The sequence below is a fragment of the Eptesicus fuscus genome, chromosome 3 (genome assembly GCF_027574615.1).
Source record: "Eptesicus fuscus isolate TK198812 chromosome 3, DD_ASM_mEF_20220401, whole genome shotgun sequence".
Classification (NCBI taxonomy): Eukaryota; Metazoa; Chordata; class Mammalia; order Chiroptera; family Vespertilionidae; genus Eptesicus; species Eptesicus fuscus.
In genome coordinates, this window is record NC_072475.1 from 4,639,800 (window position 1) to 4,656,571 (window position 16,772).

The following is a 16,772-nucleotide window of genomic DNA, read 5'->3' on the forward strand; positions in this document are numbered from 1 at the left end:
TGACATCCTGGCCCGATGCAGCCTTATCAGGTGCCGATCACAGCTGAGGGTGCCCAGCCCCCGCCTCCACCTCGGGGGAGGGGGGTGTGTGACAGGGGAAAGGCTGGGTCGGCCTCGCTGAGATGAGGCATGGCCAGCGGTGACCCGGTGACCCGGCAGCACCGTCGCCCTCGGGGCAGAGGCCGAGGAATTTACTAAAAAATGGCCGCTCCCTGCACAGGGGCTGCTTCCCTCAGGGACAGAGCAGGGCTTCGCACACGGACCTGTGCACACTCCACTCTCCGGGGCCACTCAGTGCACTCTCCACGCCTCCCCAACCTTGGCCTTCAAGGCGACTAACTCTTGGCAGAAGGGCCTGCTCGGGGAAGGTGGATTTCTAGCAGCGATCTGGCTGTTTATTTCTGTAACAGACTGTGCGTAAAAACCGAGCTTTCTGCACCCCATTCCACAGGCAGCTCGGGGTTACAGAGAGCATGCATGTGCCATGATCCACACCCCCACCTCTGGGTACTTGCTGGGAGCTGGGATCAGTTCCTGACTCTGAAAGAGCCTCCTCCCCCCTCCCTAGACATCACGCAACCAGGACAGCACCCTCCCGGCCCTTCCTGCAGTTCGCTTCCTGCAGAGCTAACCTCACCCAGTTTACATGCTCCTCCCTCAAGCCCTCGGAAGAACCGCCCTCTGGCCCTCTTGACATCCACCCTCCCACTTAGTTTACCAAGGGCCAGAACCAGGACTGTGGGAGAGCCCCCCTCATTCTGCAGGACCCACCCCACATTGACAGAGCAGCTCCCTGGATGGGGAAGGGCAGGCCTCGCTGGCTCCCGATGAACTCAGAGGCCAAAGGCAAAGGCAGAGAGACGAGAGCTGTTGCCAGAACCAATCTCTAACCCAGGTTTCATGGGAGGAAGATCCAGACGATGAAGTCGCTCTCCTGTTTTCCTCCAGACATTTCCACAGCCTTCTAACCGCCCCCCGCCCCCCGCAAGGCATGGGGAGCTGGGGCATTTTACATGCCCCCCCGCCCCAGCTAGGTGTGCAGACCTCTGGGTACAGTACAGCCATGGAAAAGCAAAGAATGTGTGCTTAGCCATTCGCTAAGATCCGGGCTTTCCAAAGCACCCCACAAGGGAGAAGGGTTCCCCCACTGTCTGGCTGTGCCTGGGGTGCTGAGACCGGCACTACACTGCCAACTCCGAGGGAGGGCAACTCGTAATTCCAAGAAACCCTGGAGAGCAGCCGCTGGAAAGTGAAAGTCAAGGCTGCTTGTCACTCTCTTTGATAACATCCTAGATGGCTATCAGGATGCCGGAGTTGCCATGGCAATGGAGGATGGGGGAAGGGGGTTATAGAACGTCCTCCTTGGCACACACGAGAGCTTTCACATAAACTGCCCCTAAGATGCCAAGCGGGGTGGCACGTGTCGCGGTCAGAAACCAGCTTGCAAGTTCCTAGGAGTCAGACCTGTCTCTGTCCATGCCAGCCGAGACCACGAGGGCCGTGGCTCCAGAGGCCCGCGCTCGGCAGCGGGGGTGGGGAGAGGGTTTCTGATGCTAATGACTGACAGCATGGGGAACACATGAAACACATAAAACAATGGAATGTAAGTGATGTGCCTCCGCGCTACCACCTCCTAGGAGTGGGGGAGGGGCTGCTCTGAATGCTGATGTGTAGGAAAGGGACGGGGGGGGGGGGGGGGGCGCCAGGGAGGAGGTGCATTCTGAATGGGGAACATTTGGGGAGAGTTCCTGGGTAGCAGCCTGGGAAGATGAGGGATGAGCGTGAACGGAGGAGTGAATGTCCACATGTGGTTAGTCGTCAAGTCCCTAAGTCTTGGCCGATCACGGGGTCAAACGGAAATGCCACAGGGACGTGACGGGGCAAGCAGTAGGGGACTCGGGAATAAGGGGTGCATTTGGGAAGATCAGCCACAGGAGGGTAGACTGGGGGCAGCGGCCCAGGGGTGGGTGACTCGTGGCAGGAAGGGAAGCGGGGAGGTGGGTGGGCAGCGGGACTGGGCGGCAGGACACAGGCAGGCGGAGGACGTGGGAGCGGGGAACTGGAGTGCACACGCCGATCAGGACACAGCCACCCGAGGGTGCCGGGCACAGAAACCCAGGTGCCTCCCCGGGGCCCCAGGACCTCTCCAGAGGAAGAGTCCACGTCACCTCTTCTGACAGCAGAGAGATGCCCGCTGACCACAGGGACACGGTCACACTCCAGGGACCCCCTTTCCCAGGACTCCTGCAGCCTGGGGTCAGCTTGGCAGCCCCCCGAGCTGTCACAAGGATCCCACTGACACCGTCACGGGCTGCCACGTGCACAGGACCCTTCCTTCCAGGCCGAGCGCTGCCCCGCCCCACGCCTACACCCTGCTCCCCGCTCCAAGGTCAGTCCCCGCCTCTGGCTTTCGGCAAGCCTGCTCTTCTGGCTTAGCTTCATTTAGCTCAGGTCCCACCCATCACCACGGCAGTCCTCAACACGGGCATTTCTGACACAAACTGAGTCTCAGGAACATACGCTACTGCTAACGGAGATACGGAAGTGGGGTCTCTCCCAGGTCACAGTCAAATGACGGACGGAAGGAAGGACATGACCCGAGCCACGGGACGTGCATTTGAGTTTGACGCCCTTGCAGTTCCCTCCACTGAAGCATAGAGAGGGAGACCCAGCCATCACCCTCCCAGCCACCCATACACCCGATGGGTCGTGGATCCCCCAAATCCACCGCAGCCTCAGATAGGAAACCTAGTAGACCCAGGATCCACTGTTCTAGCCACGTAGCTACAAGCAGCCAGCCTGCTGCTCTAACCACTGGGCTACCATCCACTTTGGCCAACGCTGTCGGCCTCTGGCAGAACTCCACGCCAGCTCGCAGTCCCGCTTTTGCAACGCATCAGAGGCATCGTGAGATAGCTCACGCAAACAAGCAAGCCCTGGCCAGAAGCCCCACAGACAGCGATCACTTCTCTTTAAGTAAGGATGGGGATGACTTTAACACGCACACATGCTAGATCCCAGCGCCCTCGGCAGAGCCTCCCACTGGGCTGCCCAGGGCCGGGGCACAAGCGTCTTCTCTGCGGTCGGGGAGCCGGGCTCCAGGACGCTACCAGGCAGTGTCAGGCGGAATGACACCCAGAACCTTCTTAACTCGGGCTCCTCGGCCCCCTACCCTGCCCCCCCTTTCTCTCTGGGGAGAAACTGCAGCTCCAAGCTTAGCTCCCTCCCCAGCTCCAATGAGGTTCGTGAGCGGACAGGCGGTTGGGGTCCAAGGGCCACAGCCCGGGTCTCAGGAGACTGCGTTCCAGATCCGCGTGGAACACGGAACAACGACCCGCCGCCCTGAGTCACGGCTCGCTCAGCTGTGAGGCTGCCATGACGACATCCAGCTTGTGGGGCTGTTGTCAGCGTGGGGAGGGGACTGGCTAGGGCACGCTGTCCCCAGCCTGAAATGCCACCCCCCCCTCCTCCTCGGGGGGCACGCCGTCCCTCTCTGAGCCCCCCACCCCCTCCCGCTGCCTCTGGTGGAGGGGAACTCCTCCTCCTGCTCCGACAGCGCCAGGCGAGAGGTGGCTCCTCTGTGGTGAAACCAGGACTGCCTGTCGCCTACATGTCCCTAGTGTCAGGGGATTCCTCTTGCCCGTGCCGTTCCCCGAGGAGCAACCTTAACCCTCAGGCCTGCAGTGAACGCAGAAGCAGGCGGGCTCCTGCCTGCCGGGCACCCACCCGGTGCATCTCTGCCCGCCCGGCTCCCGGTGACGGGGCTGATCTGCTTTTCATTCCCCCGGGGTTAGAGGCGCCCTGAGGAGTGTGATCTGTGAGTGACATCAGGCTCCAAACCCCCAGAGGCCCATCGGACTGTGCAGGGCCCCCTCCGGGCCCAGGATCGGCTCTCTCGGGATCGCGTGACGCGGGCCGTCCCGGGTGGCAGGGAGCACAGCGCACAGGGTGTTTCCGTACCTGGCCTAGTTGTAATTCTTTGCGTAGCTTCGGGATATACGGAAGTATTGGGGAAAATAAAAGCTGCACCCCCTGCAGACAAAAGGAGAGACAAACAAGTGAAGGTCTTCGGCTGCGTCCCAGGTCCATCTCCGCGGCTCTGCCCGGCGACAGGGAGCAGGGGCCGGGGGGCCTGCGCAGCGCGTCCCGGCAGGAAAGGCCGACACCCGGGCCAGAGGCGGATCCTGGAGCTGGGAGCGGACACGGGATTCTCCGGGCCCCACGGGTGGGCAGGTGTCCCGTGTTTTGATTTTACAGCTTCTTGCTGAAGGCCATCCTGGTGCCCCTGCCACGTGCCCAGCAATCTCGATTTATTTTTTAAAATCCTATGCGGGGGGAGGGCGGTGTTTTGATTTTGAAATTGCTCACTCAAAAAAAGTGAAATATCTTAGAGCCCTTGGAAAGCAGCCCCAAATAATTGTATTTTGCCAACGACTATATGGATCTTATGAAAAATGAACCCACATCTCCACTCGAATGCCTCTTTTCCCTTTCTGTCTCTCAATCAGCACGTGTGTTAAGTGAGCAGAAAATATTCCCTGCTCTCGGCTCCGTCCATGCGGAGGTGGGTGTCCCGGTCTTCGATCGCTTCTACGTTTATCGATAACAAAAGGAATGACATCAGCGCTGTTCTGAAACTTTCACTCACTGTTCCAGTTTGTAAATAACCGTGAAACGATCACCAACACATGCCACTCAACGGTGTTTCCTAAGAGGGGGAAGTTACTTTAAATTATCTGTGATTTCTGGCCACAAGGTCATTACTAAGCTAACGAGTGTAACCCACATGGGGAGAGTATCCTACACAAAACATTTTTTTTTTTTTTACTTTACTTTAGCTTAAAAGCACAATGTTCTGAATTCTGAGGACCAAGATCAAGTGGTAATTTCACTGTGATACTCAAACCTGGACTCCCAGGATACGTTTTAAAATCAAATGGCAAGTATTCGGAACACGGCTGCGTTTCTACGTGAGGGCTGACCCTGAGTTGCCTGGCTTGCTTACAGGGGTGACCTAAGCCTCGCCCTCACTGGCTTTACCCCCAGCCCGGGCCTGGGGGGATGGCAGAGGGTCCCGCAGGCTGAACAGTGGGGGTGGGAGGGGGAAGAGGGGGCATGGCCATGCTCCTGCTCCTGTCCCCTCAGGAGGGGGGAAAGGGACCCCAACTTCGGGCACATTCATGGGCAGGAAGCCCAGCCCCTACGCGGAGCCTCTGTGATGAGGTGAGGGAGTGAGGGAGGGAGGTTAGCGTGGGAGAAGCACTATGTTACCGGCTACTGGGCTCAGGCAAAAATAAACAAACAAATAAAAGGTAGACTCCGTGGTTAGAGACAGAAGAGCAGGTACTCGGTTAGTAACTCGTATCATAGCTTCCAAAATCCCAACGCCGTCTCCCTCTCCACAGACCCGCGCAAAAAACACCGCCATCCTCCGACCGCCTTTCACAGGTGTTCAAAGTCTGTGCTAGAAAGACGAACGGCAAGACGGTGGCCTAAGATTGACCCCAGAGGAGAAAATAAAACGCCTGCTTGTCCTAGTCAACATTCCTCGAAGAATAAAAAAGAAAAAGAAAAAGAATGCTAAGGGCCCCTCTGGATGGGACATGCTCTTGGTGACTACAGCCAGCACAGCGCCTCCTACCTGTCAAAACCCCTCAAGCGTCCACCTCTGCCTCTGCCTTCCTGACGCGCAGACCGGCCCACACTCCACCTCAAAGCATGCACCTGCGGGAGCCCCTCGCCCGTCCGGGGCGGGGCAGCATTACCTGTGTTTCTAGCATGCATTAACCGCGGAGAGTTTTGTAAGGCTTTATCAACATCATCTGAAGTCAAATGTGGAAGAGGAGCTACAAAACAAAACAGCAACGTCAAAATGAAAAAAGGGAGAGAATTACCTTCCTTAAAAAGAAAAAAAAAAAAGAAGAAGAACCCCCCCTCCCCCCCAGACCCTACCACCACAGCTGCTTGGCAGTCTCTCACAGCCTGACTGGTTAGCGTGTTAAAACTTAGACAGGGCCCCCATGTGACCAGGGAGTGAGTGGTGGGGATGCCAGGCAAAGCGTTTACCCCAGCGGTTCCGCCACCCCACGCTCGCCCTGCGCCTGTCCCCCGACCATGCTCGCCGTCTGAGGAGCGGAAGCATGCAGCAGACTCTGTGGTTCATGCCTCTCATCCCACCGCGCCACCCCTTCCGTACGGTCCCGCCACATCTCATGAGGCCAGGGGGAGACGCCCCTCACACGTGGACGTGGGGTGTGACGGGGGCTTGGTTTAACGCGAGCGAAGGTCAGCCCATACACTCCATCCTCGGGGAGCTCTGCCACATGCCTCCAGCTCATTGGGGCATCGTGGAGACAAGATAACGCGACCAGGTAAAGCTTCCTGTCCTTGGGTCTTCGCGGCCCAGGGGACCCTGCAGGAGGCAGCTGAGTGCTAAGGTGACTCTCTGGCTTCCTCTAAAAGCGCCGAGGATTTCTCAGCCTGCATTCGCCTACGGCATCGCCTTCTAAGCGACCCGCTCTCTCAGACGCTCTCTGGGGACTGTGTTAGGGCAGAAAGGTGCTGTCGGTGAACTGGACGGAACCCTGTGCAGCTCACGTTGACAAGAGCCACACCCACAGGGGCCTGGGTCTGGAGCGGGGGCCCTCTTACTCTCTCTGAGGTAGTGGAGGTGGGAGAGAAGGATGTCGGCGTTGTAGCTGGGCGTGAGCCTCTGGAAGTCGTCCTTGGTCATCTTGCACAGCTCCTTGCCGTCGATGTTCTGGAACAGCAGGATGTCGACGTCCGGAAGGCCGTACTCTTTCACGGCCCACTCCAGCCACTGCCGCACGTGGTCCGTGCTCCACAGCGTGGGATCTGCGGGGGGATGGAAACATGCTAGGTCAACTCCTGGAGATGGATTTCTGCGGCGGAGTCAGGGGTGGAGCCAGGCTCCGGGGCAGGGCACAACCTTGAACCATGCTCTCGGACAGGTCATGACCTTGAGTCAGGCTCTGGGATAGGTCATGACCTTGAACCATGCTCTCGGACAGGTCAGGGCCTGGAGCCAGGCTCCTGGACAGGGCATGACCTTGAACCATGCTCTCGGACAGGTCATGACCTGGAGCCATGCTCTCGGACAGGTCAGGGCCTGGAGCCAGGCTCTGGGACAGGTCAGAGAGAATGTCTGGGGGAAAGACAAAAACACCCACTGGCTCACACACACAGATCACTGTCCTTAGCATGAACTGCTCTGGAAGTTTAGGCTTCCTCCCCCACGTGCCCCGCCGTTGCTTGGATACTCTAAAGTTTCCTGCAGGGACGGGGGCGGGTATTCTTTGCCCCCATTTACATTCATTTTAATCTTTTCGCTTAAAATAAATATGAATAAATGGAAAACTTCCTTAGAACACGACCAGTATCTTTATAGGAAATTATGAGTTAGCAACACATGTCAGGAAGATGCTAATTATAGATTACAAAAAGATCCAAAACAGCATTTACACAAGGACAGAATGGGACAGGAAGCACAGGTATAACCCTGGCCCTGCCTGGGAGCTGGCCCTGCTGAGAGCGAGCCGTCAGTTCCATGTTTTCCTGCCGAGAACATGGCTGTGCAGCCAGCTCGCACCTGCAGGCCCCGGGCTGGCCTGGCCGTGACTCACATTCCGCAGCTGTGGCGCCCACACGCCCACAGGATGCAGGCAGGCGATGGCTTCACGCTCCCCTGAGTGTGAAGGAGGGGACCTGGGAGGGCAGGGCACTGGGGAGAAGGAGCTGGCGATCCCCAACAGAAATGCAGCCAGGGCGCCCCACCCAAACGCCTGGGGGCCTGGGACTCAGGGCGCCCACTGGCAGAGGGAGCTCCTCCCCAGTGGCCCTGGGTTCCCAGACACCTGGGCCGGGAGCAGGAGCCCGGAGCTGTGACCCCAGCGCCTCTCAACTTGCTGCGGCCTCTGCAGGTGCCTCTCTTCTCTGTTTTACATGTAAAATGTGAGCTTAACCTCGGCCCGCACAGGCCCGCGGGGGTCAGGCTGCCAGGATGCTCTGGTCACGGCAAGTGAAATGTTCCGGCGTGGGAGTCAGTCATCCTATTGAATCACTGTTTAGCTGATCATTTTAGCCCTGTTTGGTCTTACTAACGTCTAGGCCAGTGGTCGGCAAACTCATTAGTCAACAGAGCCAAATATCAACAATACAACGATAGAAATTTCTTTTGAGAGCCAAATTTTTTAAACTTAAACTTCTAACGCCACTTCTTCAAAATAGACTCCCCCAAGCCGTGTTATTTTGTGGAAGAGCCACATGTGGCTCACGAGCCGCAGTTTGCCTACCACAGGTCTAGGCTACCCACGAATGGGGCATGGCGTGTGCCGGTGAAATCAATTTAAGTTTACAGGAGCAATAGTGATAGTGAAAAATCTCCAGACGGTCGTGTATCTGAGTTCTCTTCCCTCCCTCCCTTCCTTCTTTCACTCATTCCCTTCTCTTTCACATCTTTTTAAGAAGTTAAATGCATTGGGTGACATTGGTTAATAACATGTAAGTTTCAGGTGCACAATTCTGCACTACATCACCTGTGTGTTCCATTGTGTGCTCACCACCCTGAGTCTAGAGTCTCCTTCTGTCACCATCATATGTCTGACCCCTTTTAACCTCGTCATCCTCATCCCACCCGCTTCCTCTCTGATCACCACCCCACGGGTGTCTGTGTCTATGAGTCTGTTTGTTGCTTTCTGGTTCGTATCCCACGTGAGGGAAATTATAGGGTTCTTGTTTCATGGATATTTCTAATAGAAAGAAATGACTTCAAATCCAGTGCATGCTACCCTCGCCCCACCCCCTCCTGCACCCTCCAGGAGTAACCACTGAAGTGCATGCTTGCGTCACGGCTATGGATGCCAATACTGTCACCCTACCACGCACACGCATTGCTTTTAGAGTTCACAGCAGTGGCAGCTGACTGGCTTGGGGCTCTCCGCCCTGTATTTTCAAGATGTGCCCAAGTTAATGCGTGCAGGTACACTCAGCCATCTAAGTAGCTCTCCGCACCCCTCCCATACAAATATGTCCAATTTACTGATCGATGCACCTCATGTACTGTTTCTGCATCCATGTACATGCGAAGGAATCTGCATGGTCCACGGGAGATGGAAAAACTTCAGCTGCCTGGTCTTGCCCATGGAGGTCCTGACTTAATGGCTGGAGGGCAGCCCGGACATGAGGGTTGTGCAAAGCTCCCTGGGTAATTCCAACGTGCAGCCCAGGTCAGGGCCCCCTACCCGGGCCTCTGCTCAGTGTGACCCTGGGACCAGCAGCATCGCCATGACCTGGGAGCTCATTAGAAATGCAGAGTCTCTTGCCCTGGCCGGTTCTGCTCAGTGGATAGAGCAGTGGCTTGCGGACTGAAGGGTCCCAGGTTCCATTCCCAGCCAAGGCACCTGCCTGGGTTGCTGGCTCGATCCCTAGTGTGGGGCGTGCAGGAGGCAGCCGATCAATGATTCTCTCTCCTCATTGATGCTTCTCTCTCTCTCTCCCTCTCCCTTCCTCTCTGAAATCAATACAAATATATGTTTAAAAGGAAAGAAATGCAGAGTCTCGGGTGCCCCCGGGACCTGCTGAATCAGGGTGTGCATTTCCTCAAGCTCCTCAGTGACCCCCGTGCACACTAAGCTTGGGGGAGCCCTGGTCCAGGGTGCGTACCCAGATGTGCGACTGCCGGGTCACAGGGCGTGTGCCCGGTCACTTCACCAGCTGTGCTGGATTTCAACCCATATTCTAACCCCCTCTCCCCATCAGCAATCAGTGCGCCGACCCTGCAAACAAAGCGGAGCCCGGCTCTCCTGCAGAGACCAGATCATCTACAAAAACCCCCACCCCACCGCCCAAGACAGGAAGGCGTGCCCCCTCCGCCGTCCAAACACATGGGAACAGTCTGTGAGTCTGCAAGCCGAACGTGAGGTGCAAGGTTCACTCTCTCAGGCTCACCGGGGTTCAGATGGCTCTTTTTTTTAAAAAAAAAAAAAAAAGTATGTTTTTATTGATTTCAGAGAGGAAGGGTGAGGGAGGGAGGGATAGAATCGTGGATCAGCTGCCTCCTGCACGTCCCCTGTGGGGATCAAGCCCACAATCTGGGCATGTGTCCTGACTGGGAATCAAACCGTGACCTCCTGGTTCATAGGTCGGTGCTTAACCACTGAGCCACACTGGCCAGGCCACACAGCTCTTTGTCACTGGGGCAGGACTCTGCTTTCAGGGTGACAACGTGCACGACTCCAGACTGTGTTCACAGGTCTCTTCTCGCCTTTCCCTCACGCACGTCATGATGCTCACACAGACAGACACGCAGGGAACAGTGGCCCGGGCCCCTCACGCAAGTCCTCCTGTCCTCAGGGCCGTGCAGAGGACAGGGCCACCTCTGAGGCAGCCTCCCTGCCCCCCTCTTCTCCCCAAGGCATCTCCCCGTGACTCCTCCGGGAGACATTGGCCAAACTTGGCTTCTTTTCGCTTTGCTTTGCCTCGAACCACAGGGCAGGGCCAGGGTAACCACTGCCTAGAAACCAGCTCACCGGGAATGTCCTCCCCTCAGCGGCAGGACCAGAGTCTAAGGATGACACACAATTCCCTGAGAGCCACGGGGCCCTGCGCCACGGCGACAGGACGTCTTAGGAGGGCAGCCACCCAAGGCCAGGCCCTCCCTGTGGCCGTCAGCGGGTCTCCCGCCCGAGCCAGGCGGCTCCGGCTCAACTGTCTTCCAGTGACGCCGAGGCAGGACGCCAGGCACCAGCTCCTGCACCGGCACCGGCTCATCTGAGATTTCGGTGAACACCGTGTCCCCGGGCTCCGGGCGGGAGGGTACGCTGCACCCACCCCTCCCGGGAGCCCTTCGGCCGCGCGATCTCCGTGCCTTCTGAAAGAATAGGTGCACGTTCTCCGGACCGCAAACCCCACTCCCAGAAACGCATCCTAAGACAGTGGCAGAGGATGTGGGAAGTGATGTATGCCCACGGATGTCCTCTGTGGGGCTGTTTATGATGGTGCAGCGCTGGAAACACCCGAACGGCCCACAGGGCTGGGAAAGCGAAACCCCCACGGCTGAGCGCGTTTACCGGCAGGAAAAGCCGCTCGGGGCGGGGGATTCGACTGAAAAGTCTGACAACACTGCGGCGGCAGCATCGCATCTTGCGAAAGAAGAGAAGCATGTCCCGGGAAAGGATTGTGGAGGAATATGTAGCCAAGTGGCAACTGCCTTTTCTGGGGAAAAGGCGATGGGGATTTTAGATTTTTATTTTTTATTTTTCACGAAACTGTGTCTTCTCTTTACTTTTTCCTTCAAAAAAAGCAGATAATGCCTGGGTTAAAAATTATTTATTAAAAAACAATGTATCCTCCCCTCTGTTCCAAATCAAAACAAGGTCTTACGGGGATTAACTATAGATTTATATGGGTACTTATTTGTCACAGGGTTTTTATAAAATTTCAAGGGTATACAATTTTCATCTCGGCCCGGTCAGTGTGGCTCAGTGGTTGTGTCGACCTATGAACCAGGAGGTCACGGTTCAAATCCCGGTCAGGGCACATGTATGGGTTGCAGGCTTGATCCCCAGCGGGGGGCGTGCAGGAGGCAGCTGATCCATGCTTCTCTCTCGTCATTGATGTTTCTCTCTCTCCTCCCTCCCTCTCCCTTCCTCTCTGAAATCAATAAAAACATACTTTCAAAACATTTTTCATCTCACTTGCTTAGCTTGTTCATGGGAATTGCTTCATTTGAAAAGAATATAATTAAACAAAGTCAGGCTACGTCTGTGTGCTTTTGGGATCTGACGTCCAGGCCTCTGCCCTAAGAGTTTATAAGTAACAATTATAAAAAGGAAGTACGGCCCCTTGCTGGGGTGAATGAGGACCTCCCTCTGCGGCCTGGGCACCCCAGCTCTGCGACGACTCTCCGGGGGGTGTGACAGAGACCAGTTTGCGAGGGACAAGCCCACACTCTGCCGCGTGGAGCACGTGGCCCTTAGCTCATCCGGCCCTGCGGTCTTCCCAGACACTGCCCACCCCTCTGTCCCACAGCCACACACTATCACTGCCATCTCCGAACCAACACCCAGGCCTGTGCCCACACAGCACCCACTGCTTCTGCTGCCACCTTCACCCGCACTCACCACGCCCTGGGGGGCTACCCTCCGTTGCTCTGGAGCTGTAAGTACTTAGAGCGAGTCTCTGGGCAGGGAAGTGATAACAGGACCGGAGGCCAGGCCCCGCCCCAGGGACAGCCCACACCGAGCCCCGTCCGGGCTCCCTGGGCCAGCAGGGGTGCTGCAGCTGCAGACTGGAATTTTCTAGGGCTCAGGCCAAGGTGCTGGGACCCAGCTCACCCTTCCACTCCCCAGAGAGCCCAGTCGAGTCTCTGGGTCTCCTCTGAGACCCATGACATGTCAGCAAAGCTTTCCTGCTTCTGTCCCACCTGCCGTCTGTCCCACCTGCCATCACAGAGGGAGCTCACAAGGTCCCACAAGATTCAACGGGCCTCGCCCAGCGAGCGTGGGTCAGTGGATGAACGTCGACCTATGAACCAGGAGGTCACGGTTCCATTCCCGGTTGGGGCTCATGCCGGGTTGTGGGCTTGATCCCCAGTGTGAGGCATGCAGGAGGCAGCCGATCAATGATTCTCTCTCATCACTGATGTTTCTCTCCCTCTCCCTTCCTCTCTGAAGTCCATAAAAATATATTTAAAAAATGATTCTACAGGCCTTCCCTCCTTCCCTGACCCGCAGGCCTGGGCATGAAGGAGAAAGGGGAGGAGGCAACAAGGGAGTCCCCACGAAGCATCAGCTGTGCCCGCGTTCAGACGTGGCAACCACACCGTCCGCCTCCAGGTGGTGGTGCGCCTCGGGACACGTCACCTCACCTCCGACGGAGCCAGGTTTTCCCGGAAACGACTCCAGCAGGATAAGGGCTGAGATGACTTCAACTCAAGGAAGAGCCATCACTGAGGCTTACTCTGTGACAAGGACCCCAGGGTCAGAGGCGGCCAACAAAGGGATGCTGAGGACCCTCCGAGGGAGGCAGCTACACACACAGCGCAGAATGGAATGTGTTGTCCAAGCAGGACGTGCAAGCCCAGAGAAGCTGCAACTGATCCCAACCGGGAAAAAGGCGAAGGTTTCACCAGGGGAGGCGGGGGGAGTAATGGCTTGAGTCTGCAATAACGGAAAGGATGTGACAGAAGTAGGAGAGAAGCCCTTCAGTTTAGGGGAACGGCTTGAGCCCAGCATCAGACCCACGGAGGCACGAAATAGCTCCTGTGTCCAGGGAGACCTGGGCGTGGCTGGAGGGGAGGGGTTTCGAGGGACCCCAGCCACAGACAGATGGCAACGGAGATGAAAGGTGGGGTCCGGTCAAGGGGAGCCCTGAGTATCTTGCTAAGGAAGCTGGACTTTATCAGAGTCTTCGGAAATGTCTGAGGAATCAAAGAATGTTTTAAATTACATCAAACACCACGAACTTGGTGACAAAATAAAAGGCTTTACTGGGGGTCAGGATACCCATATGTGGGTCTGATTCAGCCACTTATGGATGTCAACGTTAAACTCCCGGGGCGTCGTTGTCGGTGGGGGGTTAAGCAGTGAGCTGTTAGGCGACCAGAGAAGTAAGTGAGATAATGTATGTGAAAGCACTCTGCCAACATGACGTATTGCAGCGAAGGAACGCACCCACACCCTGGGCTCTGCACTGCACACTCGGCTAAAATGAAATAAACAATCTATTATCGCCGGCAGCCTCTTCCTTTAAGCACAAAAGTCTGAGTTATCACTTTATTTTAAGAAGCTCTTGGAGGTGCTTCTGTCAGATGAATCATGAGCCACCGAAGATAAGTGGTGTTTTCAGCCTCCAGGCCAATTGTTTTGAAAACATCTGTGTCATCACTCCGCGTTTCACGGACATCCACGCGGCGAATCCCCGCACAGGGGCGGGGACGAGGAGCCGTCGCTCTCTGAAGCCTCTTATTGGCATCTTAGCCGACATGGTTAATATCCCAACGTTTTACGAATGCTATTTCAGTAAATTGGAATTTAAAGAATAAATAAAAGCAAAGCATAGAGTTCTGAAGTTGCAATGTTTCCTGTACTGGGTGGCTGGGCGGAGAGGCAGTGGATGGGAGGAGGGTTGAATTTTTTTTCACATTTCCCTGCCACTGGATTCTGACCTGGAGTTCCGCTGTTGCCAGGAAAGTATTAAGTAGATATTTAAATTAGCTGGAGGGTATTGCATTGCTGCAGACAGACTGTACACCGTCAGGAAACCGAATCCCTCGTGCAGGCAGGCATCCTATTTCGAAGACCCCTCCTGGGGAACGACTAGCAAGCTTAAGCAACAGCCAACAGAGTTCACTGGCCTGAACTTGAGCTTTAATCCGCCAGAAATTGAAATGTGATCTCTTTACAGCCTACCTTCAAGGCTGTGTCTGAAACCCTTGATTTCCAAACTTATGGGTGGAGGTGTTATCATTCTGATCATTATTAATTTCTAACTTTATTGCACTTCAGCTGGTGAATGAGGTCATATGACATGGATTTTCTTTTATATTGGCTGTTTCCGTTTTTGTGGGGGTTTTTTGGGGTATTTCTGTAGATGTGTCTTGAGTGCTCAAAAATTATAAGATCTCTAACTGTTGGGTGCAGGTTTCTATACATAACTACTGAATCAAAATTGGTAACCTGTATGTAATTTTTATGCCATCGATTTATCAATTACTGAGAAGGGCACATTAAAATCTCTCACTAAAGTGGATTCATCTGTTCTTTATGTATTTTTAAACTATCTGATTAGGCATAGACAAGTTTGTCATTGTCATACATTTCTGTAAATGCAATCCTTTTCCATTGTGTGATAATCCTCAATTATCCCCAGTAATGCTTTCTGCTTTCTATTTCCACTGTTGTCAGCTTCCTTTTTATTAGCATTTGATAGTATGTCTTATTCTGTCTGTTTGCTGTCACTCTTTCTTTGTACTAGATATTTTTGTAGAGAGTATACAACTCCTTTTGGAGTGTTTTTAAGAAATCTTTCACTCTCTGTCATTAACGACCAATTTGGTGTATTTACATTTATTGTTACTGATTTAGCTATTTCTACCACCTTATTTTGTGCTATTGACCTTGCTTTGTTCTTTATTTCTCTTTTCCAAATGTCTGATTACATGGATCTATTTTTCTTCATTTTTTTCCCTTTCTCTACTGGTTTGGCTGTTTAACATTCTAGCTCTATTCTGTTTCTTTACTTGTTAACCTTTAAACAAAACACATTTAATCATCAAATACATCCTTTTCCCAAAGAATGCAAGGAATGCAGAAATCTCCAACTCTCATCGTCCATCCCTAATCTTACATGATAATGTTGTCCAATGTTTTTATTCTGCCTTATTGTACTCCCTAGTTAGGAAGCTGTGGTTGTCACTTTATAGCCATTTCTCTTTAATCTGCCCTCATGTTAACCAATGTCATTGCTCTCACTTCCTTCTTATATCTCACTCCTTTGCCCTAGGGCCCATTTTCTCTCTTTATTAAATCCTGTTATGTCCTGAACTGGGGGGTCAGTTAGCAGCAAACTCACTCTTTGAAAGAGTCTTTATTTCACCCTCAATGGACCTCATAGATTAGACTGTGCTCTTAATAAACCTGTTTCATTTGCATCTTCTCAAGTTTACTTTCTTCATCTAAACGCATTATTCTAAAGAACCCATTACTTCCCCTGGCTACCATGACAGAAAAAAAGAAAAAAACAAACAAACAAACAAACAAAAAACGAGTTAAGAGCCCAGAGGACAGCTAGAATATGCCTGTTTCTTCCAGTCACAGGAGATCTTTCGTCTATGGCCCTGTCCTCCGCTCTGTTGCTGAGGAGTGTGTGCCCTGTAACTGGCATTATGTGCAGATGGTCTGTGCTTTTTCCTGAGGTGGCATTTAAGTGCTTTGTCTCTGCTCTTGCAGGCTCACCAGAATGTGATGGCTGAGGCTTATTCTTACTTTTTCCTTCCCTGGCTGGCGCTTCCTATATTTGGGAACCGGTCTTGTTCATCAATTTTGGGAAGGTCAGCATTTATCTCTTCAAATACTTCATCTCTTTCGTCCTCTGTTTCCTCCTTTCTGGAACTTCATCAGATCTGCACAGGACGCTACCCCGAGTCCTTCCCACTCGGACCGTCTCATGTTTTCCATCTCTGTCACGGTGCTGCACTCTGAGAGCAACCTCAAGTCTACTTCCTTCCAGTCACTCGTCAAATCAACTGTTTACCGCACCTTCTGAGTTTCTAACACTTTTTTTGAATCTTTTTTTGTGTTTCTAGCAGTTCTATTTCTTCTTCTTCAAAATAATATGTTCTTTTCCAAATTACCTTGTTTCTCTCCTTTTTGGTTCCTTCTTGTATGTATTGCATCATTTTAAAATCTATTTACTTTACATTCCCCATCCTATACTTCAATTATCTACCGTTCTTGAGAGCTTAATCATGTCAACTGCTGTTTCTGCTGAATTTTGGTCTAGGGAGACTGTCTCTTCCTATTTTTGTAATTTGGGGTTGCAGAGCCATCTTTGGTGGGTCTTTTCTTTAAAAAAAATGTTTTTATTGATTTCAGAGAGAGGAAGGGAGAGGGAGAGAGAAAAAGAAATACCAATGATGAGAGAATCATTGAACAGCTGCTTCCTGCACGCCCCCTACTGGAGATTGAACCCATAACCCGGGCATGTGCCCAGACTGGGAATTGAACTGTGACCTCCTGAGTCATGGGTCGGCA

General features: G+C 53.8%; 1 protein-coding gene across 1 annotated transcript in view; it reads right to left on the reverse strand.

The window, feature by feature from the left end:
* Positions 1 to 16,772, reverse strand: part of ERG (ETS transcription factor ERG) — a 94,356-nt gene that overhangs the window by 13,347 nt on the left and 64,237 nt on the right. The window contains exons 4-6 of the mRNA XM_054713548.1: positions 6,652 to 6,855; positions 5,766 to 5,846; positions 3,961 to 4,032 (exon numbers count right to left, since the gene is read on the reverse strand). Of these exons, the coding sequence (XP_054569523.1) occupies positions 3,961 to 4,032; positions 5,766 to 5,846; positions 6,652 to 6,855 (357 nt within the window). The remainder of the gene's footprint in view (positions 1 to 3,960; positions 4,033 to 5,765; positions 5,847 to 6,651; positions 6,856 to 16,772) is intronic.